Source organism: Bos mutus, chromosome 10 (genome assembly GCF_027580195.1).
Source record: "Bos mutus isolate GX-2022 chromosome 10, NWIPB_WYAK_1.1, whole genome shotgun sequence".
Classification (NCBI taxonomy): domain Eukaryota; kingdom Metazoa; phylum Chordata; class Mammalia; order Artiodactyla; family Bovidae; genus Bos; species Bos mutus.
In genome coordinates, this window is record NC_091626.1 from 26,062,546 (window position 1) to 26,087,982 (window position 25,437).

The following is a 25,437-nucleotide window of genomic DNA, read 5'->3' on the forward strand; positions in this document are numbered from 1 at the left end:
TTCAACTACACAAGACTTTTGCTTGGGAAGCAATAGTGATCGAGGAGTTAGCTTTTGGAATCACAGGCCTTGCTACTGTGGTTATGGTACATGGGGTCTAATCAGAAGGAGCAACACTGCCACAAGAGCCATGAGACCTAGCAGGAAAACAGTAGTTGGAGAAGTCTACAACTCACCTTTCCTTTAGGATGAGACAAGTTGTTCTGAAGTGTGGATTAGGAACCACCTGAAGTACAATCACCCAGCATGATACAGATTTTGGGTTCCCAGCCTAGACTCACAGGATTAGAATCTCACAGGCAAGGCCCAGGAACCTGTGTTTTTACTCATTATTACATCATTTTTATCCATGTTAACATTTTAAAGTCAATAATCTAGATGAATACTGTCCAGTACAGTAGTCATTATCCTATATGAGTTATTAAATTTAAATCAATTAAAATTAAATAAAACTTAAAAATTCATTTCCTTAGTCATACTGACTACATTTCAAGTGTCTCATAATCCACCATATGTGGGGGTTAGTAGTTATGATACTAGAACAACATAGAATGTTCCCATCATTGCAAAAGATTCTATTAACACTGGTCTGGACTTTGGATTTGGGACAAAGATATTAAATTATCCATAAGTTTAGTACGTGTGTTTGAGGACTTGGGGCTGGGGGTGCTCCAAAATGCAGTCTTTAAAAAGGTTCTGCATGTGATCTACAACCTATATGTATGTGCATGCAGAGGCAGAGGCGGTGCTATTTAGACAGTGAGACTGTGACATTGCAGGTGAGAGAACGAGGGAGGCTTCTCTTTCTAATCTGCTCTGATAGAGCTGGTTTGGCCCAACCATTATGAACCACAAAGGTCCTCTTATGCAGATAGTTTGAAAGAAGAAAATCTAGAAAAACTGACATAATAACAAATAGAGGTATTCTCTCCTCTTTGGCAAAACAGACTCAGAGAGTTATAAACGAAACAAAGAAACCCCTACCTTTGCTCTTTGGGAAGAGCTATACTCTATCCAGCTGAGGTAAATCACCCACCTTTGCTCTTCGGGAAAAGTAGTACTCTATCCAGCTGAGGTAAATCATCCACCTTTGCTCTTCGGGAAGAGCAGTACTCCATCCAGCTGAGGTAAATCACCCACCTTTGCTCTTTGGGAAAAGCTGTACTCTATCCAGCTGAGGTAAATCACCCACCTTTGCTCTTCGGGAAGAGCAGTACTCTATCCAGCTGAGGTAAATCACCCACCTTTGCTCTTCGGGAAGAGCAGTACTCTATCCAGCTGAGGTAAATCACACAGAAACTCTCCCTGGATATGCCTGCCAGTCGATGGTCATAGTCTTCATCAATGTTTGGATTAAATGTTGGATCCACATCAACATAATTTCGATCTGCACACAGACGCAGTCCTTCCTGCATCGTCTCATTAGCTAGCCATTCCTCTAGTTTAGAAGAGGTTGTAACATAATAAATGATACCCTAATGAGAAAAAAGATTTAAAAAAAAACACCTCAGGCTAAATCACAATCTGAATTAACACCAATATCTCATTAAATTGTTTATACTGATAATATGAATCAAAGTAACATTAGTTTACTAACTTTAAAATAGTCTAAAAACAATTCCAATCTACTGAATTTATGATCTCTTAAGAGGTGAAAAACCTTTACTGTGGTGCATTTATTTTGAGAAATTTCTCACAGAACTATTAAGCTATCTTGTGATCCTACGTCAACTTATAAAAATATAACTAATAAAGCAATAGAAACACATATTTAGAGATAGGAAAGGCCACACACACATACGTTATTAATAAAAATGTTGTAAATTCAATCTCTTTTAGCTTCCTGAGGTTGGGTTTAACCAAATATTAATTAAACAGAAGATTCAGACTTCAATCCAACCAATCAATGCAAATAAGTTGGTACACATAAGTAGTAACACATGAATCATGAAGATTTAGCATATGTTTTCCTCTTGAAAATGCTGGCTTTGCCTATAAACCTCTAGCGATAACCATGTTGTATATCTGTGAAATTTTTAGCAAAAAACAGGATACCTGTGCAGTAAAAACTAACCTTGCTCAAAGAGAGGTTTGGCCTTTGCACTTGGGTTCTGGGAGTTCAACTCTAATCCCTTGCAATGTCCTGTCTCATAAGAGAGTCTTTATTTACCTGGAGGCTTAGAACCATGAACTCTAGAGGATCTGGAGATTAAGGCTGGTGATGTGGATGGTCGAGCAAGTCTAAATGGTTGTGTGTCAATAAAAACTCTGCACACTGAGGCTCAAGTGAGCATCCTTGGCTGGCAACACTCTGAAGGTATTGATTGCCTCAGTTGTTTCTGGGAGGAATAAACATTGTCTGCACAAGTCCACTGGGAGAGGACAACTGCAAGTTCACGCCTTAGGGTCTCTAGACTCTGCCCTATGTGCTTCTTTCCTGGGCAGACTGTACTCTGTATCCTTCCACTGTAATACACTCTAACCACGAGGATGATGGCTTTGCTGAGTTCTGAGGGTTCTTCTAGCAAATTAATGAACCTGACTGTGGTCTCAGAGATCCTGAAATTCCAGTTGGTGTCAAATGTGATGGTATTTTGGGGGACCTCCCAAATGATCCAATACTTTCATTCAGATTTCTGAAAGCAGTGGTTAACAGCAAGGGCTAAGGAGTCAGTCAAACCTGAGTTCTAAATCCATGATTTCACTTGCTAGTTAGAGGACTGTGACCACGTTAACTTTTGATCCATAACTTGTTTATTTGTAGAACAGGAATGTAATATTCCTTTAGAGAATTAGCTAAGAGATACACAGGCGTATGTATACATGCATGCATGTGTGCGTGTATTCTTTAATACAGTGCCTACAAGAGATGTGCTACAGATAATAGTTTTTATTGATATTAATGAACAAATGTAGTAAGTTCCACTGAAGAAAGAAACGGCAAGATCTTCATAGGTATAATTTACTAACTGTATTGGATACTAGAAAATTTCTATTGCTATGAAAAAGCAAAACACAAGTTAAAACTATATATATATATATATATTTTTTTTTTTTTTAAAGAAGAGCCTCTGACACCAGAAGCTCTAAAGAGGCACATACCCTTACCTTGACATAGTAAGTGGTGAGTACTTTCCGAAGATCAAAGACTTGAAGCATAGAAGCAGCACTATTGTCAGTGATGCTATAACCCTCCAGAATATACTTGGTGACTATCACTTCCCAAGCTAGCCAGCGCTGGCTAAATGCAGCGTTAAATGAAAGCACATGAGGAATATGGCCAGGTTCACAACAGCAAAATCCTTCATCTTCCTCAACACCTTCAGTAATGGCCTCCACTTCCCGTTGTTGACAGTAAGTACCTTAGAGAGACAGAGAGAGAGAAAGTTCTTATAGCAAATGGGTAAAACATGAAGTGGAAAAAAGAATGCTTCAAAGATATGAGAAACTTTGAAATAAAAACACATTTAGTTTATAGCAATTGAGAATATGTGTTGGATCTGCTTTAGACTGTCCATTAAAAAACTGCCACACACTCCTGAAGAGAGGCATAGTACACATTCATCTTCTGCAGAATCAGAATGTGTACCAGCACATTTGGGTCTAAGAATTTGTGAAATAAAAACAGAAAGTCAGGTTAAATAAGGAATTAGAGCCACAGCCATCTATGTCAACAAAATATCATCCATCACATTAATGTTAATTTTTATTTTGTTCTGTGGTCTTGCTTTCATTTAATCTGTAAATTCCTTACATTATACAAGGACTACAGAGTGATTATAGCTAATTTTAAAGCTATATATTGAGAAGTGAGTGAAGTCACTCAGTTGTGTCCGACTCTTTGGGACCCCATGAACTGTAGCCTACCAGGTTCCTCTGTCCATGAGATTTTCCAGGCAAGAAGGAATGGTAACCTACTGGAGTGGGTTGCCATTTCCTTCTCCAGGATATATTAAAGTTACATATAACAAAAATAAGTGGGGCATTATAATACATTTTTTATTTTAAACAGAACATATACAACATGTATATTTGAAAAACTACTCTGAGAAAAAAAGATGTCATGAAATTTAGCCCCACTTGGTGATGGTGGTGGTGGTGTATGATGAATGATAAGACTGAAGAGGTAAGCTTGGCCAAGCTAATGACCTATATCATTTAGCACTCCAATTCAGTTCAGTCGCTGAGTTGTGTCTGACTCTTTGTGACCCCATGAACCGCAGCCAGGCCTCCCTGTCCATCACCAACTTCCGGAGTCCATCCAAACCCATGTCCATCGTGTCGGTGATGCCATCCAACCATCTAATCCTCTGTTGTCCCCTTCTCCTCCTGCCCTCAATCCTTCTGAGAACCAGGGTCTTTTCAAATGAGTCAGTTCTCCGCATCAGGTGGCCAAAGTATTGGGAGTTTCAGCTTCAACATCAGTCCTTCCAATGAACACCCAGGAGTGATCTCCCTTAGGATGGACTGGTTGGATCTCCTTGCAGTCCAAGGGACACTCAAGAGCCTTCCTTCTCCAACACCAAAGTTTAAAAGCATCAATTCTTCGGCGCTCAGCTTTCTTTATAGTCCAACTCTCACATCCATACATGACTACTGGAAAAACCATAGCCTTGACTAGACAGACCTTTGTTGGTAAAGTAATGTCTCTGCTTTTGAATATGCTATCTAGGTTGGTCATAACTCTCCTTCCAAGGAGTAAGCATCTTTTAATTTCATGGCTGCAATCACTATCTGCAGTGATTTTGGAGCCCAGAAAAATAAAGTCTGTCACTGTTTCCACTGTTTCCCCATCTATTTCCCATGAAGTGATGGGACTGGATGCCATGATCTTCGTTTTCTGAATGTTGAGCTTTAAGCCAACTTTTTCACTGTCCTCTTTCACTTTCATCAAGAGGCTCTTTAGTTCTTCTTCACTTTCTGCCACAAGGGTGGTATCATCTGTGTATCTGAGGTTATTGCTATTTCTCCCAGCAATCTTGATTCCAGCTTGTGTTTCCTCCAGTCCAGCGTTTCTCATGATGTACTCTACATATAAGTTAAATAAGCAGGGTGACAATATACAGCCTTGACATACTCCTTTTCCTATTTGGAACCAGTCTGTTGTTCCATGTCCAGTTCCAACTGTTGCTTCCTGACCTGCATACAGGTTTCTCAAGAGGCAGGTCAGGTGTGCTATGAGAGGTGTTGGATATACAATGATAAACGAAGCAGATAGGATTCCTGTCCTTGAGAATTTTATAATCTACAGCAAAGGTTTACAAAATACACCCTTGGGCCAAATTCAAGCTAACAGTGGTTTTGGTATTTTTAAAAGGTTTTTTAACAGAAAAATCAAAGAACATACAACAGAGAATATGCACGGCTACAATATGCATGACCTACACTATTAACTATCTTGGCTCTTTCCAGAAAAAGCCTGCCAACCCCTGGGCTACAGAAGAAATAAACTAAAAACAAATAAACACAAACAAATATAAAATTAGAATTCTAATAGTTATTCTAACTATTAAAGATAATTAAGAAACTAGAGGTGGAAGATTGGTGGGAGGAGAGGAGATGGCTGGTAGTTTCTGGGGAAAAGGAGAGTGATAAGGTCTTAGTAAAGAATTCAGCATAGCTAGGACACTGAAGGAAGGCCAGTGTGGCTAGAGTGGATGAGAAGGGTGATAATAAAGTAAGCTGGAGAAACTGGAAGAGGACAGATCTTGCAGCTGCTGTAGGACATGTTAAAGAGTTTGATTTCTACTTTAAACGCAATAAAAAACCACTGAAATTTTTTTTTTTAAACTTTACATAATTGTATTAGTTTTGCCAAATATCAAAATGAATCCACCACAGGTATACATGTGTTCCACATCCTGAACCCTCCTCCCTCCTCCCTCCCCATACCATCCCTCTGGGTCGTCCCAGTGCACTAGCCCCAAGCATCCAGTATCGTGAATCGAACCTGGACTGGCAACTCGTTTCTTACATGATATTTTACATGTTTCAATGTCATTCTCCCAAATCTTCCCACCCTCTCCCTCTCCCACAGAGTCCATAAGACTGTTCTATACATCAGTGTCTCTTTTGCTGTCTCGTACACAGGGTTATTGTTACCATCTTTCTAAATTCCATATATATGCATTAGTATACTGTATTGATGTTTTTCCTTCTGGCTTACTTCACTCTGTATATAGGCTCCAGTTTCATCCACCTCATTAGAACTGATTCAAATGTATTCTTTTTAATGGCTGAGTAATACTCCATTGTGTATATGTACCACAGCTTTCTTATCCATTCATCTGCTGATGGACATCTAGGTTGCTTCCATGTCCTGGCTATTATAAACAGTGCTGCGATGAACATTGGGGTACACGTGTCTCTTTCTCTTCTGGTTTCCTCATTGTGTATGCCCAGCAGTGGGATTGCTGGATCATAAGGCAGTTCTATTTCCAGTTTGTTAAGGAATCTCCACACTGTTCTCCATAGTGGCTGTACTAGTTTGCATTCCCACCAACAGTGTAAGAGGGTTCCCTTTTCTCCACACCCTCTCCAGCATTTATTGCTTGTAGACTTTTGCATTGCAGCCATTCTGACTGGTGTGAAATGGTACCTCATGGTGGTTTTGATTTGCATTTCTCTGATAATGAGTGATGTTGAGCATCTTTTCATGTGTTTGTTAGCCATCTGTATGTCTTCTTTGGAGAAATGTCTATTTAGTTCTTTGGCCCATTTTTTGATTGGGTCATTTATTTTTCTGGAGTTGAGCTGTAGGAGTTGCTTGTATATTTTTGAGATTAGTTGTTTGTCAGTTGCTTCATTTGCTATTATTTTCTCCCATTCTGAAGGCTGTCTTTTCACCTTGCTAATAGTTTCCTTTGATGTGCAGAAGCTTTTAAGGTTAATTAGGTCCCATTTGTTTATTTTTGCTTTTATTTCCAATATTCTGGGAGGTGGGTCATAGAGGATCCTGCTGTGATGTATGTCAGAGAGTGTTTTGCCTACGTTCTTCTCTAGGAGTTTTATAGTTTCTGGTCTTACATTTAGATCTTTAATCCATTTTGAGTTTATTTTTGTGTATGGTGTTAGAAAGTGTTCTAGTTTCATTCTTTTACAAGTGGTTGACCAGATTTCCCAGCACCACTTGTTAAAGAGATTGTCTTTAATCCATTGTATATTCTTGCCTCCTTTGTCAAAGGTGTCCATATGTGCGTGGATTTATCTCTGGGCTTTCTATTTTGTTCCATTGATCTATATTTTGGTCTTTGTGCCAGTACCATACTGTCTTGATAACTGTGGCTTTGTAGTAGAGCCTGAAGTCAGGTAGGTTGATTCCTCCAGTTCCATTCTTCTTTCTCAAGATCGCTTTGGCTATTCAAGGTTTTTTATATTTCCATACAAATTGTGAAATTATTTGTTCTAGCTCTGTGAAGAATACTGTTGGTAGCTTGATAGGGATTCCATTGAATCTATAAATTGCTTTGGGTAGTATAATCATTTTCACTATATTGATTCTTCCAATCCATGAACATGGTATATTTCTCCATCTATTAGTGTCCTCTTTGATTTCTTTCACCAGTGAAAAACCACTGAAAATTTTAACCACGGAAAGGACGTAACTGAATTTGCCGTAAGAAAAAGAATCACTATGGCTGAATGAAGAATTACAGGGGCCTCTTGCTATTGAAACTCAACATGAGTTCCGAAGATAACACGGGCTTCCCTGGTGGCTCAGATGGTAAAGAATCTGCCTGTCATGTGGGAGATCTGGGTTTGATCCCTGGGTCAGGAAGATCCCCTGGAGAAGGGAATGGCTACTCACTTCAGTACTTTGGCCTGGAGAATTTGATGGAAAGAGGAACCTGGCAGGCTATATTTCAGGGGGTTGCAAAGAGTTGGACATGACTGAATGACTAACATTTTCACTTTCAGAAAGTTAACGAGTACTGCATTCCCAAAATGATTTGAGTTGTTCTTAATGAGAGTTTGGATGGAAAAGATTTATCCAAAATTTTATTTGAATCTATTTGGTACCAGAGAGTAAGGTTGGGAGAGTGAAATTTTGTATCGATTTTTGATTTGGAGCATTTCTGACCAATCTGATGGAATGAGCAGTAAGAAGGACTCCTTTCCAATTCACACACACAGAAATGCTGGATAAAATAGCCTCCCCACAAAATATTTGTTAAAGAAAAAGTTAAAAAAGCAAAGGTGAAATCTTCAGGTGCCAGCAATTTAAGAAGAAAGTGAAGTTACAGCAGTGGTATCTACAGTGGTGAGGGGGTGCCAACTTTTGGATGAGACCAATTGCATTGAATTTGAACAGCAGTGGGTTAAGATCCTAGAAGAGACAGAATTAAGGTTCTGAGCTTCTGATGGAGAGTCAGGAACAAATCATAAGACAATAGGACATTTTGAAAAAGAGAGAGAGAATGGATTACAAATAAATAGCAAACATTAACATTTACTACCCTCAGAGTTACACAAGTAAAATCTTAATTTCTGATGAATGCAGTAACTTTAGAAAAGCACTTGCTTATTAACAAAGATATTACATGAAAAAGGTGCAAACTTTCTGATTCAATACTATGGCAAAAATAAAGCTATAGGGTACAGGTCTGATTTGATCCTCTATTTAGACAAATGCTTTGACAAATGCTTTATTTCCTGTTTCAAGTTAAAAACACCTATGGTACTTCTTAGAATAGATCAAAACACTGCTTGAATGCTTTCTCTAAGAACTTTCCAGTCCCAATATTCCCTAGGTTGGATACATGTGCACTAATAGGACTCCTTCAATTCCTATGAAATAAGTTTTCATTTCTGCCTACAAGACATTCACTTTATAGCAGTTGATAACATCAAGCTCATATGTTTCTGAATGCACAATTTTCTGTGTAAAAATAGCTTCATTTGTCAGTATACAAATTTGTTGAGGGCTGGCGGGGGAAGAGGGAATCACTGCTTAATGGATGTGAGGTTTTATTTGGGGATGATGAAAATGCTTTGGAACTAGACAGAGGTGGTGGTTGTGCAATATCATGAATGCACTTAAATGCCACTGATTTGTTCACTTTAAAATTGATGTTATGTGAACTTCATCTCAATTAAAAAAAACTGTTGCAGACAATGGCATGGCAACCACATGAAAGTAACTCAGCTAATCTCTGCCTCTAATGAATGTATGCGCTAATCACAGAGAGACAAACAAGAGGGCAAGCACAGAACAGAAATTCACTATCACCAGGAAAACAAGTGTATTATACACTATAGATACTACCTTTACATACCGAGCATATTGCAAAAAATTGTTCTTCTCTGAATGTGAAATTTGGAAAAAAACTAGTAATTACTCTTTAATAGCTTTTCTCCTTCCACAATTCCAAAGGCTAAAGATCTTTTAACTTTCTATTGGAGATGTAAACACATAAAACTTAGATGTCACAGGAGTACGTTATAGAAATTAAAGGTTAATACCTTACCTCTGAATTCAAGTCCTCGCAGCTGGAAAGTCACCAGCCCATTTCCAATCTCTATAAGGTGGACTAACGCATTGAGGTAGTCAGAGGCGAGAATGAAACAGTCCCCAGTACTATAGTTTCCCCACCGTCCTAGGAGCAAGTCACCACATAGACTGTGTTGTAGGGATCGGGTTAAATGCTCATAAAAGATGGAATTCAGATTGTTGTCATCTGATCCTATAAGAAGGGATTAAAAAATGTTAAATTATTTTAAGTCCCCTTTATATCTACAAATAAGATTATTAAAAGTATTAAAACTAATTTCCAGTTAGGGTTATATCTATATTTAACAAGGAGGACAATATTTAGATATCCTTAGACTTTCTACAGAAAAATGAAACAAAGGACAATGGGAAAATTTCTCAGAGTTAGAAGTCACATAACCTCTCTAAATCTCTGGTTCCCATTCATAAAATGCAAGAATTGGATTAGATAAGATCTTAGATAAGATCTAAGGTCATTTCCGCCTCTTTAGCAGACCATGATCTTTTCTATCATTGCTCAGTTAACTTTATAATTAAAACCATGTAAGAGAAATGAAAAAGATAAAAGCAATTTAAAACCACAACAAGATAAAAAGTTTCATTTTGATAAACTAACTTTTATCAAACTATTTTGATAAAATGAAAGTTTCTCAGTCGTGTCCAACTCTGCAACCCATGGAATTCTCTAGGCCAGAGTACTAGAGTGGGTAGCCTTTCCCTTCTCCAGGGGATCTTCCAAACCCAGGGATCGAACCCAGGTCTCCCACATGGCAGGCGGATTCTTTATCAGCTGAGCCACAAGGGAAGCCCAAGAATACTGGAGTGGGTAGCCTATCCCTTCTCCAGGGGATCTTCCCAATCCAGGGATCGAACCCAGGTCTCCTGCAATGCAGGCGAATTCTTAGCCAACTGAGCTTTCAGGGAAGCCCAACAATGGTAAAAGAAGGTAGTTAAGTAATATGCTGCTGAGGCTGCTAAGTCGCTTCAGTTGTGTCCGACTCTGAGCGACCCCATAGATGGCCTCCCATCAGTGATATGAGATTTGGACAAACAAGACAGTCCAAAACAAAAAGCTGGTCACTTAAAAACAAAACAAAAAACAACTGTATATTGAGATGTCTAATATTAGTTTAACAGAAATAAACCATATATATAGTAACAGCAACAAGGAATCAGAAAAATTCATTAGTCATCCTTTAAGAAAAAAAATTATGATAAAACATCACCCAATAAATGACTGTCTTCAAAAGTAGTGCATCCAAAGCAATAATCTATAAATGGGTGCCCAAAGTATAGAACTAAAGAATGGCAATATATACTAAGCTAAATGCTTATTTTAAACTCAGCTTAACTAAATAACAAAATAAAAGGAAAGCTTAGGCTCAAGCTTCAATAAAACAGTTATATCTGATGCTCTGTCTGCTCATTATGAAAGTGTGCATATTACTTCCAGACATTGGTCTCTGTGATACGCAGGAAGGCAACATTCCAAGCCCCTTCCAAGGACATATCGGAGTTGAGACAGCTGTTTCACCCACCAGAACATGATAAACAGTCATTAATATCAAATAAGTAGTCTTCCTTAATCCAATTTTATAATTATGAATCAATCTGATTACTATAATTTAGTTTCTCAAGCAGAGTACTTGAGTAATCTGTGAGTCAATGAAAACAAATATTCCAGTCTATGGGGAGCCATATTTCTTTTAGTAGATTAATACACTGATACTCCAGTTGATACATTAATCTTTTATGGCTGGGACAATGAGACTCACTCTTTCTGTGCCAGAATATAGGTAATAGGTAGGCCCACAGGCCCAAAGTTTAGATAATGGTAATGATCTGTCTGTTCAGTCGCTCAGTCATGTAATGAGACCAGCAAAATCTCACCCAATGAAGTCTTACCTTGAGTGGCTATTTGGCTCCTATAGAGGACCTCTCTGTATACAATAAGCTAAATGAAATTACATTAACACTTATCTAAACATCTGGGGAGGCAGAGAAGCAAACATATTAATAAGTAAAGTTCAGACTGCATACTCTTCAATACCCCTCAGCAGTTTTACTTTCACCGTGCTCTACTTTTTTAACCTATGTAAGAAAAACCTTTGAATGGCAGTTTTTATGCTTATCAGCATTCTTAAAATGCATTTTATAAAAGATGAGTATATAAATTTTAGATACTCTAGTTCACATGTACTTTGCTGAAGTAAAACAAAGCAAAGGATATTTAGTTAATAAAAAAATGACCTCTGGATGCCACAGAGGATTCCCAGCAAGTTGACGGTGAAGTACAAATATAACAAATTCCTTAGACTTGCTTCTTTACTCAAAAATAGGGCTATTACCTGGATTTCTATCAAGCTGGGACGCTAATCTGGTATTTGAATGATCCACTCGTTTTGTGCTGAAAAGGGCAAAACAAAACATCTTTAGTATGCTTTTTTATATTAAAGAAGCCTAATAATTAAAAGTGAGAAAACTATACAATACAGATGCAATAAATATTACTTTATGAAAATGAGAAAAATCTGTTTAGTAACATATTGATAAAGTTCTCCAATAGAACAATTTTAGGGTAAGGATTTATTTTTTACTCTTCTGCCTCTATCATATATAAACACATATTTTTTTCTTAGCTGATTTTTAACTGAACAGTGTATAGAAATACAGTGATGATTTTAATGTAAAAAATTTTGATTAGGTTGAAAAAATGTATACTGTACAGTTCCTAAAAATACTCAGTGCATGAAACATTCCTTGTAAAGGAAATATTAATGTCCATGGGACAATGTTCATTAAAATAGTGGTTTCCAAAATGTGGTCCCCAGAACCTGGAGCATGAGACTCAAGATCTTTTCAGGGAGTTTTCCAAATCAAAACCATTTTCATAATAGTACTGAACTGGTATTTGCTTTGTTTTTTTCCCCACTGTGTTGACAACTGCGCTGATGGTGCAAAAACAATGGTGGATAAGACTGCTGATGCTTTAACATGAATCAAGGCAGTGGCACCAAACTGTACTATTTTTCACTGCTACCTATGCACAAGAAAAAACAAATAAAAATTCAGTTTCCCTTAAAAATGTCCTTAATGAAGCAACAAAAACATTAATTTTATTAAACTGCAGTCCCTCAGTACAGGTCCTTTTAATATCGTGTGTGATACAATACACACACGATACACATAAAGCATTTCTGCTGCATTCTGAAATAGGATGACTATCTGAACAGAAAGCACTTGAGCAGCTATGTGACTTGCAGACTGCACTAGCTTTTTTCCCCATGGATCACCATTTTCACTTGAATAAACTATGACTATTCAGACTTGAGTATCTGACAGACATTTCTCAAGTGAAGAAAGAGAGTCTGACATTTCAAGGAAAATAACTGATAATTATACCTGTTGCCAATAATAAAAATTTAAGATTTCAAGTAAATATTAGAATTTTAGAAAACTTTCATTTACCACTATGTGCTTGATAGCTTCCCAATACTTCAGTACTTTTGAGATTGGTGGTGATATAAATATACATATATATAATATTGTATAATGAAATAGGTCAAAATCTGGAATAAATACATTACTTACTGAACTAGTATTTTCCAAATGATAAATAAAGATGTTATAAGCATATGCATGGGTAAAAGATCCATTCACACTATAAGACATATCAGTGACTTTTGATGTAATACAGTTCCCAAAATTCACTGATATAGTTTTAGATTCCACATTTCCACTAATCATTAGGAAACTACCATTTGTCAAAGGATCAAAGAAGAATACCCACAATTATCTAAAAAGATATTAAAATACTTTCTTTTCAAACTATATGTCTGTATGGGGCCAGATTTACTCTATATACTTGAACCAGAACAACATATTGCAACAACAGATTGAATGCAGAAGCAAGTAAGAGAATCCAGCTGTCTTTTATTAAGCCAGACATTAAAGAGATTTACAAAACTAAGAAAACAATGACATTCTTCTGATTTTTTTGGTGTGGAATGGGAAATAGTTATTCTTCATTAGAAAAATGTCATTTATATTAACATGTAATGAGTTTATTGTTATCTTTATATTAATAAACATTTAAAATTCTGAGTTTTGATTTGTACTGGGCTTCCCTGATGGCTCAGTGGGTAAGGACTTAGCCTGCAATGCAGGAAACACAGAAGACATGGGTTCAATCCCTGGGTCAAGAAGATCCTCAGGAGAAGGAAATGGCAATCCACTGCAGTATTCTTGCTTGAAAAATCGCATGGATGGAGGAGACTGGCTGGCTACAGTCTAAAGGGTTGCAAAGAGTCAGACATGACTGACTAAGCACAGCACACGCAGCACGTTGTACAGTATCTGTGCGTGTATGTGTGTGCTAAGTTGCTTCAATCATGTCTGACTCTTTGCGACTCCATGGACAGTATGTAGCCTGCCAGGCTCCTCTGTCCATGGCAAGAATACTGGAGTGGACTGCCATGCCCTCCTCCAGGGGATCTTCCTGACCCAGGGATCGAATCCACATCTCGTCTCCTGCACGGGCAGGCAGCTTCTTTACCACTGAGCCACCACTGAGGGGTGTAGTAGATAAAATATCTGCAACAAGAACTCTTTGGAGACTTCAATAATTTTAAGATTTTATGTGAAGGGGTTCTGAGATCAAAAAAGTTTAATAACTGCTGCCACGGAAGTTATTCTGAACTAAAGTTAAGTTGGCCCAAAAGAAAACAAAGACATAAATAAACACTGAAATTCACCAAAAAGGGAAACATTATGTGTGGTTTTAGGTAAAAGACCAGAGAAGAAGTTTCACACCTATAAGCTAGCTCATTGTTCAAAAGTCAAGATTACCATTTTCACCTATTATATGTGCCAATGTGTGACAGTGTGGAGAGAAATGCAGTCATGGAGCTGGCCAGCTAAGTTATACATTTGTACAAACTCTTTCTGAATCAATACATTAATATATATCATAAGTCTTTATAAAGTTTAAGCTCCATGATTCAGTATTTCTCCTTTAGATATTTTCATATATTAAAAAAGAAAAAAAATTTGCAAAGATTATATACGAAGATAGTTTCTAGGCATCATATTAAACATCTCATCTAAGGAACTAAGCTTCAATGCAGAAAACACTTTATGTACAAAGATGGTCATTTAAAAGTCTGTCCTCATGAAAAACTACAAATAATCTAGAAAACGTTTAGCTCTAAAAACACCTTTCTTAGAAAACTACGAGATAACTAATTATGACTGCTATAATGAAGTAACATTGTGTAGCATAAAGTTTCAGAGTAAGAATAATGTGAAACAATTCTAAGAAATAACATTAAAAGCAAACAGAAAATGAATATATGTAACTAGAACTATGTTTTAAAATCTTAGGAGAAAAAAAAAAGAAAATTGATTCTTCCAATTTTATACAATTTTGGAACTTTAAGAGTATTCATAAAATTTCAAATATTTCAATACAAAAACTGATTAACCAAGAAAAATTTACAATAATGTTGTCAATAGCTTTTCCTAGAAAAAAAAAAAAGATAAAAATTGGCTTTCAAAGATTTGTCTTTACTCACTTATAGTCTCTCTCCCAGAATTTCACAGGCCGAACATATGATGTGATGAATATTGCACTTCCCAAAAAGGGGTTCAGTGGAGTAGAAAAGAAGGCTGACACGGCAGCCTGAACAAACAACATGGCTGAATCTATGGGAAAACTGGTTAAGGATCTTAACATTTATCTGGTTATTACACACACACATGCACACATTCACCTCTCTCATAAACATACCACAGTTACAGCAGTTAGAAAGATGAGGTTCATCAGAGGAATACAGAAGAAAGTGTCCCTTCATACAGTGGGCAGTATGAGGGGTAGAAGTAAAAAGACATAGCCAGGAATGTACAGCCCAGCATGATGCTGTGAAAGGAGCCAAATAAATATTTGCTAACGTGTGTTTGGTAAAATTCCATGTACCACTTGGGTAGATATACCCAAACCATGCTTGGTTTTAAACTTCTAGACGATAAAAACTAAAATTTAAAGATACAGAAAGTGTGCATATCAACACATACATGGTCATTAACTTTTATGCTTACTTAGAATGTACATTTAAGATGAGAACATAAAATTTTGAACATAAAAGTTTAATTATAATCCTATCATTATGGAAAATGTTTTGAACCCTCATTCATTTATATGTATCTTTAAACATATTTTATATGTATTGAAAATTCGTAGATTTTAATACTCACATATATTAAACATAAAATTTTTAATCAGCATCACTTAATTATTAAACTTTAATACTGTCCTCATGCTCAGATGATCTGTGGACCACAAACATTAATACAAAGTAAACAATCAAAATCGGTACAGGTGTGGGTTCAAAGGATTATGAGTTTCTGATAATTTATCATACAGTAACCTATATTCTGGGCTTCCCAGGTGGCTCTAGTGGTAAAGAACCTGCCTGTTAATGCAGGAGACGTAAGAGACATGGATCTGATCCCTGGGTAGGGAAGATCCCCTGGAGGAGGGCATGGCAACCCACTCCAATGTTCTTGCCTAGAGAATCCCTTGGACGGAGGAGCATGGTGAGCTACAGTCCATAGAGTCACAATGAGTCAGACATGACTGAAGTGACTTAGCACGCATGCATGTACCCTATATTCTATGCCTGGGAAAAGTTATGCCTACAAACCAACATTCTCATCAAGGATATGACTGCCCTTTCTTATAAAATTTTTATTAGAAGGATACGGGGCACTGCAAAAGGCTGAGCGAAAGCATGGAAAGCAGAACCCCAAGTAATCTGCCATGGGGCAATATAAGTATACACAAACTGCAACTTATAAAGGAGTTCCCAAAGCTGTAGGAGGAAAAAAAAACAGCAAAAAGGTTTTTATCAGACTTTTAAAATAGAAAATGAAAAACTTCTAAAATGATTTTGAAATGAAATGACCCTGCCAAAACACCACACATGTTTTTAAGTAAAGACGGTTAACTGACTTATGGATTATTATTATTTTTTATTCTATGCTCTCTACTGGTTATATTACAACTACAAACAAAAAAAAAAAGGTAGGAAATATAGATGTCTGTAAAACTTACGCAATAAATACGTATTTTTATTCTAATACATTTCCCTCAAATTTTGGTGCTTTGGGAACTGAGCATGTTTTAAAGGCAATGTCAAAAGGAATTTGAAAGCAGCCAGGAAGGGGATAAGATGTAATACAGTTGTCACTGCCTATTTGCCTAAGAATTTTATTAGTGTGTATCAGGCATCTGTTCATAATCAGAACTATTACTGCCAATGGAAACATAATGTACATTTCCATCTTATTTAAATTAGGATCTGTTTTGCTGTTGAATATGTCTTCAACACTGAAACACAATTATTGCCTTTGCCTAAGGTTGCCTCTGCATGCTAGGCAACACAAGAGCCCATTCTTAGAACAGATCACAGAATCTCAAAAGCAAGAGGTTCTGACTTACTCAATGCCATGATTCAGGCACCAAACACCTCAAATTTAAATTATTTAGCTGATTTACAAATGAACTTGTTTAATTTCTAAGTTAAAAAAGAAATCACAACCTCAACCAATCAGAAAATGCAGATGAACCCCTGCATTCTCTGCCATGACTCAAAATTGTGCTGACAATCCTCTGCACTAATGCGATCAGGATGACGGGAAGACTTATCAGAAACCATTACAACTGCTTAAAAACAGTGACTCAGAACACTCCTCCATCTCTAAATACAGACTGTACTCAAATCTGACTGTAATATTAAAGAAAAAGGACATGGAAAGTGGCTGGTGAAACCATTTTCATATTCAGAGTAATTGTTTTCTTGAAATACTATTAAATTGATGGTATATCTTACAATGGTATCTTAAAATAAATATTCAATACTACTTAGTATGACTATTAAGTTCTATGAAGTAGCCATATAAAATGCAAACTCCTTACCCTTTCTCTGTTTTGTTAACCAACGTAGCCTAAGCATCTAGAATAGTTCTGGAACATGCTCTGCTCTCAAAAATAATCTGCCTCACAAATGAAAGTATTAAGAAAATGCAAACTAATGTGAGTTAAGTGTAGTGACTATTTCAGGGATTGTTTAGTTTATACTTTACTGCAACTTTCACTTTTTTCCAACCAGTATAAGAAGATTCAATACAATTTCCAATCTAAATATTAAGTTTGTGAGGAATCACATGCTTTTTTAATTCAAACTAACTTTCTGGCTTCCTCCTTTGGTTAAACATGCTCACTAAAAGAGGAAATAAGTGATATAAATGTAAATGAATTAGTAATTGAGCAAATATGATACTGCAATATTTTAGAAGCTATTTAGCATGATCTATAGTACAGTATCTAGAAACTGACTACTACTGAAACCTTGCTCAATTAATGGTTTTCATTTGCACTGTCCCCATGCTAGGCCAGATCTCTATCAAATCTAAATTACTATCACAATCTCTTAAGCTGTTCTCCATACCTTTAGGTTCTCTCTTCCCCAATTCATCCCAAATGTGGCTGACCAGGCTAACTTTTCTAAAACTGGGCTTTCATTGTGTTTTGTAGCTGCTCATACGCTTCAGCTCTCTGTTACCTATCAAATGGGATAATATATGTCAAAGTCCTTTGTATGTGGTCAGTGTTAAAACAAAATCTAAACTCTATTTAATTTCAAATAATCTGCACAACTGGTCATTCAGAAAGGCAGTACGGTTTAGCAAAAAGATTCTTGGAGGCAGAAGATGCAGGTTTTACCATCTCATCTGTAGGACTAAAAGCACCTATCTGATGGGTGGAAAACAAATCTTAGAAGCATTCTGTAAACTTCAGAGTATTCTGCAAATAAACTAGTGTCTGATCGTTCCCACATGGGTTCGTTGCTCTCAGTCTCTACCATTTTCACTCAGCATCAGGTTATTTCCTCTGCCCACAGCTCAGTTCAATTGTTACCATGTCTATTTCTAAACTCCAAAATCACACCCCCTTTTGGAAGATCCCATGTATTCAAAAATATATACTTATTAGAGTTCCTTTAATTTTCCCATATATTTAATTTCACCTTCCTACCTATAGCAAGAAATGTATCTTCTATGGGTCACAGTTGACTGGTATTGTTTAGGGATTCTAATTCTAAATAACTGGTTGACCAAAGAAAGATATTACTTAAAAGATAATGAAACAAATGAAATGCAAGCATAATCCTCACTAAATGGCATACCACTTAGGGAGACACTTTTTACAGACAAGAATGTTTTCTTCAGATATTACCTTGTTGAAGAGTATAGACATGAAGAAGAGATCCAAGAGCATGGTCTCTGAAAAAGCTTCATAGTCGATTTTGAAAAAGAGCACAGTAAAGATGACTGTGACATACTGATAGGTAGGACTGCTAAAAGAGGACCGCAGCAACTTCAGACCAGCAATGGTGATCATTAAAGCACCTAATCTACAGTACAGAGAAAGAACGTTAATCAAGTAATAACTGAAAACTCTAGATAATTATGAACTTCAGAAAAATTACCATTTCATTTACTAAGCTCAGAATATTATATCAAATTTAAACTTCAAATATTCCTTTTTAATAATGTGTCATGATTCTGATCCTTTATATAAATAAGCATGCTTAAAAAATAAGTAACAAAAAACCCACACACACACACAAATAAGTGACAATATTGCAATTTTGACATTTGGTTCTCCAGGTTCTCAGTATTCCTACTGCTTTAACATTAATAGCATTTAGCACATAAAAACATATTAATAATGAAATATATATACTACTATGTATAAAATAGGTAATTAATGAGGGTGTAGTATGCAGCACAAGGAACTCTACTCAAAGCTCTGTTGTGACCTAAATAGGAAGGAAATCTAAAAGAGAGTCAATATATGTATATGTATGACTGATTCATTTTGCTGTACAGCAAGAAACTAACACAACATTATAAAGCAACTATAGCCCAATAAAAATGAACATGAAACAATGCTGGAAAAAAATCATATTAATGCTTACCCAACAACATGTACCTAGTAGGCCTACAGGATGACTGTATAGGCAAGTGACCACCTAAATGGTCTGACTCACATAGTATACAAAAATAATCATCTCCAAAACTTACCATCTAACAGTAAAATGAACCTTATTTAATAAATGTCATCTCATAAAATATAGGTTGACAATAAGATGCCTGGAGTAGTAATATGTCTAGAGCAGAAACAGATGTTCAGAAAAGGGAACTCAAAGACTGAATTTCACCTCAATTTTTCACACAGTACTTTGCACCAAAGAGACAATGATTATTCAATATTTGATCAATAACCTAAGAGAAGAGAGTGCTATGACAGTTCTCACCAGTCAAACTTAGATAAGAGGAATATCATACTTACTCTGTATCCAGTTTTTTTGGACTTGCAATTGTCTCTGCACTGCTACTAAGTTCATTGAGAACAATCAAAGGATAGATGATATTCTTCTCCACAAAAAGAAGCCACACATGAAGTTTTTCAAACCACATCACAGTAGCTGCATCTAACAAGGCAATATTAAGTTAAGAAGACCATGTATACATGCATTTTAATGCATAAAACAGTCTGTCAATGTCATAAGAAAGGAAAATCTTCCTACTCAAATTCAGCTCTACTATTAACAATGCAAAAAATCCAATACATCAGTCATTTGTCAATTTTATGAATTCTGAGCCACATTTCAATTTTCCAACTCAGATGTTAAATTTAGATGAGCTGAATTTCATTTTAAGCTTTACTTCTTGAAACCTCAGTTTTTAACCATAACTTTCTCTTATTTACACTTATAACATTTGGAGAAAAGGTTATTGAAGATAACTGTTCCTTTCACCCAAAAGAAATAAATGATCCATTAAACTGTTTTAAAAATCCTTACACTCACACATACACCTTTAATATATAAATCAGAAGAGCTTTGAAAGTATGGTATGTTTTGGATTCACACACTTCATTAAGTGTCATTTTCATTACCAGCAACATTTTCCCAATACTTGAACATTTAACGTCACTGGGGAAAGTGTCCAGGATAAACTGAAAGATTTAAAATAAGGTTCTCCAACTATCTGAAAATAATGTCAACTGCCTTTAAGAAGTTTTCTAATGGGTATTTTTCTTTATAGCTGTTAAAATCAACTTTGCTAATGCCTAACACTCTTATTAAGTGAAAAATGTTTTTTCAAAATTGAAAAAAATTTGGACTAAATGTTGTTAAGATGAAAACAAACTATAAGATCAATGGTTAACTTTAATGAAAACTGTTCTTTAAAACAAACCAGATGTACTTGCTAACATTTACATATGAAAGCAATCAATAATTAACCATAAAAAATATTTACATCACTATGAGTTATTTTCCTTACAGTAAGAACGGACCAGTACAGATTCTTTTAGTCTTGTGTCATTTTATTGCAATCTACACATTATTGTTTGGTTAATTATCTCTCCAGGATCAAAACAATGTTCAAGATCACAGTACCATGACGACTTAAGCAATTCTGCTAAAAAGCTCGGGAAATTTGCTTTGAGATTGCAAAGTCAAGTTTGGTATGGAAATCTTTCAAACACTTTCGAGTTTTTTACAGAAGTTATCTCCGAACAATTGAGAAATTCACTCTCCATATTAATTCATTAAACACTGGCTTGTTTAATCAATGGCATATAACAATGATGACACAGATATTAACTTTTATTATTTCTCTAAAATGAGGAAGTATAGTACATTAGAGGCCATTATAGGTTATGGAGCCAATGAACCAGACTGATAACTTATAATGGAAAGTAAAGGTTTATAGCAACAAGTAAAACACTTGTCGAATGGACCGGCCTTCTACTTCTTTTTAGTCATTTTATATTCTATCCTAAATTATCTGAATGAGAAAAAGCAATTACAAGTGCTTTCCACCTCTTTTCTCTTGATCAACTTTTAAAACTCTCTCTGGTAGGACACAGTGTCATTAGTGGAAACAGAAACCTATTCCTTTTATGATCTGAGTTAAAAATATGTCAGATGGAAGTCTTACAGGGGATTGAGTTGCCTGCAAATGGCAAGGAAGAACTGAGGGTAAAGGTGGGGCTGGAAAGAGAAGTCATAGACATACCCAAAGGATTAATCAATGAGAGGTCTGTGATGGACAATTTAGAGGAGGAAAGAGCAAGGTCTTATCCTGTGGAAAGTTAGCACTGACAATTAGACTTCAAATGAAATGAAAGCATCCTGCAAAAGGTCTGACAAAGAGCTGAGAAACACAAACCAAAGTGTTACCTGATGAAACTTATTTAACTGTCTGCCTGTCCACTAAGTAAAAGAAAAAATCCACAGTACTGAAAGGAAAAGTGTTAATGAACCACTTACTTCGAACTTCATACTGATTATACTCCACCGTCTTGAGCAGAGGGTGAGAGAAGCAGTGCCACGGCAGCTGCTTCCTAACTTGAGGCAGCACGTAATGGGTTACAAAACCCACGAAGCCGACCAGACCGTACAACACATATTTGAGCGCAGGCTAAGGCAAGGATAAAGTTGAAAAAATTACAAGTGATTTTGAAAATGACTCAAAGAAGAACTTCTAATTTGTCAGTTCAATTTTAGTCACTTACAGCATCTGAGAACTAAACATTTGTCTACAGTTAACATTTCCATATTATGTAATTTTCTGATTAAAACAGCTATAAAAGTTAGTGGCTGGTCATGTAATACAGATATTTTAAAATGTGTTAACTACTTTGGTGTCTCACACTGCCAATGTAACTAGAGTATGGCCTGAGGTGTACCACTTCCTACTCTAGTAATGTTCTACGTGACTAGCAGAGCAATGTATTAAATTTTTACTAACAGAGATAAAAGACATTAGCTAAATATAACTGTAAATTTGAAGAGCAGGCCCAAACTTAAAATAGTATTATTTTGTTGTGTCTTTATGTAGTTTGGAAGAGAGTTCTTGTGTATGACTAAATTTACAAAAAAAACAAAGTACCATCACTTCAAATATTCAAACTAATTATTTAGAAACTAAAGAGGCCTGCATCTGACCCCTGAAGACTCACAGGATCTCACTCAGTTTGCAAGGTACTCAGGAGTTAATGGATCAAATTGGAAAAGAAGAAAACAAGCAAAAATGTTAAAATTAAATAATACAACCTTTGTTTACAGGCAAATGGAATAATAGAGACTTACTTTATTCCACATGAAATACAATAAAATGCATGAACCAATGTTTTGCAATGTATTAGACATAAGGAAATAAACAGTGAACCCTGAGAGAAAGAGAGCAGATGAGGTCAGTGTCAGGCCTGCTCCAGCTTACTGCCCTTAGAGAATTTTCAGACTGTACTGCAGGGAGGGGAACCCATGTAAGCCTGCAACCTCCTGAGTGGAGGAAATGGAACTTAGAGGCTGGGCATAGCAAGGCAACTAGAGCTCATCAGAGTAAACAGTTTTCTAAACAGAAAACTGCATGGACAGAGAAATGCATGGAGGAAGATCTGCAAAGGGTCTAGCTCGAGTATTCAGGGGAATGAGCCACACATGTGTGGGAACAGACCATGTGTGGCCAGAGAAAGAACCATGCCAAACTCACACAGCAGGCACTACTGTGCCTGTTCTCCCAAGCCAGACTGGAAAAATGCAACACTCCCAGAGCACTAGGCAGAGTATTCCAAAGGGTGTTGCCTTCAAAGGTAGGCAGAATATTAGCCCTAGACTGACTAGCCCTGTCCCAATTAAGCAATCTTAAAAGTTAGATTTGAGAGGATCAAACTGTTTACAAGGAACTTAGGGCCAAAAACAAAGTTCAAGAATATTTCTAGAAATAAAAAAATATCCAGTACCCACAAGGCAAAACATAATGCTTGACATCCAATCAAAAACAACCATGCACGCAAGGAATCAGGAAACTATGATTCATGGGGGAAAAAAAATCAGTTAATCAAAACCAACCCATAAGTAACACAGAAGTTAGGATTATGAGACATGGACATTAAGAGAGATAGAAGGGAATTACATTAAGTTCAAAAAAGTAAACAGAGGCATGAGAGATATAAAAAAGACCTGAAACCAACTTTGAAAGATGAAACTTGTTAATTCTGAGATTAAAAAATACACTGGATGGCATTAACTGTAGATTAAACATTACAGAAGAAAAGATTAGTGAACTTAATAACAAAGCAATAGAAACTATTCACAATTAAACATGCAGAGGGAAAAACAGAATTAAAAAAAAAAGTGAACTGTGGGACCAATTCAAGAGGCCAAAGATTATGTAACTGGAGTCCACGAGTGGGAGTGGGTGGAGGGACAGCAGAAGAAAAAGGGAAAAAACATTTAAAGTAATAATGACCAAAATTGTCTAAAGCTGGTGAAAACTAGACCACAGATGCAACGTACCCTAAGCACAAAAACATGAAGAAAACTATGCGCAGGGGCACAACAGGCAAACGGCCGACATGTAGAAACGCGGGTCTGCACGAGAGAATGAAGAGCACCGAGGAGGGCAGCCACAGGCCTGCAGGACCACCATCTGGGGAGCACCACCCACACCCGGGCCCGATTTACAGGACGAGGTTCTGGACTTCCAGCTGTAACAGAACGAGACTCTGGGGAGTTTACAAGGATGTCAGTCACGGAGGAAAGCAGGCAGACTGTAGAAGTCAGTCCAGAACAGTTCCCATGATCCTCCCTTCCTGATGTTTATGCCTGCCTGTATTCCTCTCCCGCACTATAGCAGGTTGCCCAGGGTGAGCTATGGATAAGGAAGACGTGGTGGTACGCCACATCCACAACAGTTATAAAAGATCGGGACACCGGTCTTGGGCCTTCTCTCTCTAGGATCACCAGCCTTGGGGCAAAGAAGCTAGTGAGGACACTTCGGCAGCCCATGGTGAGGACCACACGGAGAGGAACTAAGCTATCTAGCCAACAGTCAGCAAGGAAGTGAGGCCTACTCACAGCCTCAGATGACTACAGTTGCATATGACTAGGATAACACACTGAGCTGAGATCATCTAAGCAACTCTCAGAGTCATGACCCATGAGAAACCATGAGAAAAATAAGTTATTTGTTGTTAAAACCAAACAAAGTCATATATTTTAGCATTATGATCAAGTCAGAAGTGAATCCAAACAGTTATCTTCCCCCAGTGAAAAGAACAAAATGATTCCTTACCTGCAATACTGTGAACACTGTGCTTACATGAATAGCAAAATACAGCACACCGATTACAATGCACACTACTAGGTCAGACTGTAGACGCTCACTCTGTGGAACAAAATAATTTATCAAGCATCACACAAAAATTTAAACAACATCTTTCCTCCCAAGTGGCCAAGTTTAAGAAATAAATTTTCACTGATCCTATTCTGTAGCACTTCCAGGTATTTCTTACACATAATAATTAACTACCATAAGTTTTATTTACCTCCTATCCTGGTTCGATGCTGTACCAAGGATTGTTTAAGGAAATTAAACAAGCTTAACTATTTCCACACACAGTAAATATATCATAACAAAATCTTTTAGAATGAAGGTTTTCCCTCATTCGTCTGTAAGTTTTACATGGGAAAAAGAAATGAGATCCTTAAGTTTTTCTATAGGGTATATCATTTTGGATAACAGTTATATTTTCACTGGCTTTCTGAAATGTTGAAATTGCATGTACATGTCCTATTTTACTTAATAAATTTTGATTCTTTTGGGAGTTACAGTAAAAACCAAAAACTTCTTTATGTCTATGGTCATCATCACCACAGATTTATGCTTTTAAGCTAGATTCAGAAATACCCTACTACAGTTAATAAGAAATGTCCTTTGCTAACATGAAAACTAAAGTTAGGAGAAATTGCTTAAATTATATCTTGAGGCAATTTTATAGTTTTCTAAAGTTTTCTATTTTTTAAACT

At 36.5% G+C, this 25,437-nt stretch overlaps 1 protein-coding gene across 1 annotated transcript in view; it reads right to left on the reverse strand.

Annotated features, from left to right (window-relative positions):
* Positions 1–25,437, reverse strand: part of PCNX1 (pecanex 1) — a 184,123-nt gene that overhangs the window by 34,338 nt on the left and 124,348 nt on the right. Inside the window, 10 exon segments of the mRNA XM_070377628.1 lie at positions 1,245–1,475; positions 3,109–3,362; positions 9,468–9,683; positions 11,839–11,897; positions 15,064–15,193; positions 16,251–16,359; positions 18,786–18,963; positions 19,905–20,046; positions 21,895–22,045; positions 24,704–24,796. Of these exon segments, the coding sequence (XP_070233729.1) occupies positions 1,245–1,475; positions 3,109–3,362; positions 9,468–9,683; positions 11,839–11,897; positions 15,064–15,193; positions 16,251–16,359; positions 18,786–18,963; positions 19,905–20,046; positions 21,895–22,045; positions 24,704–24,796 (1,563 nt within the window).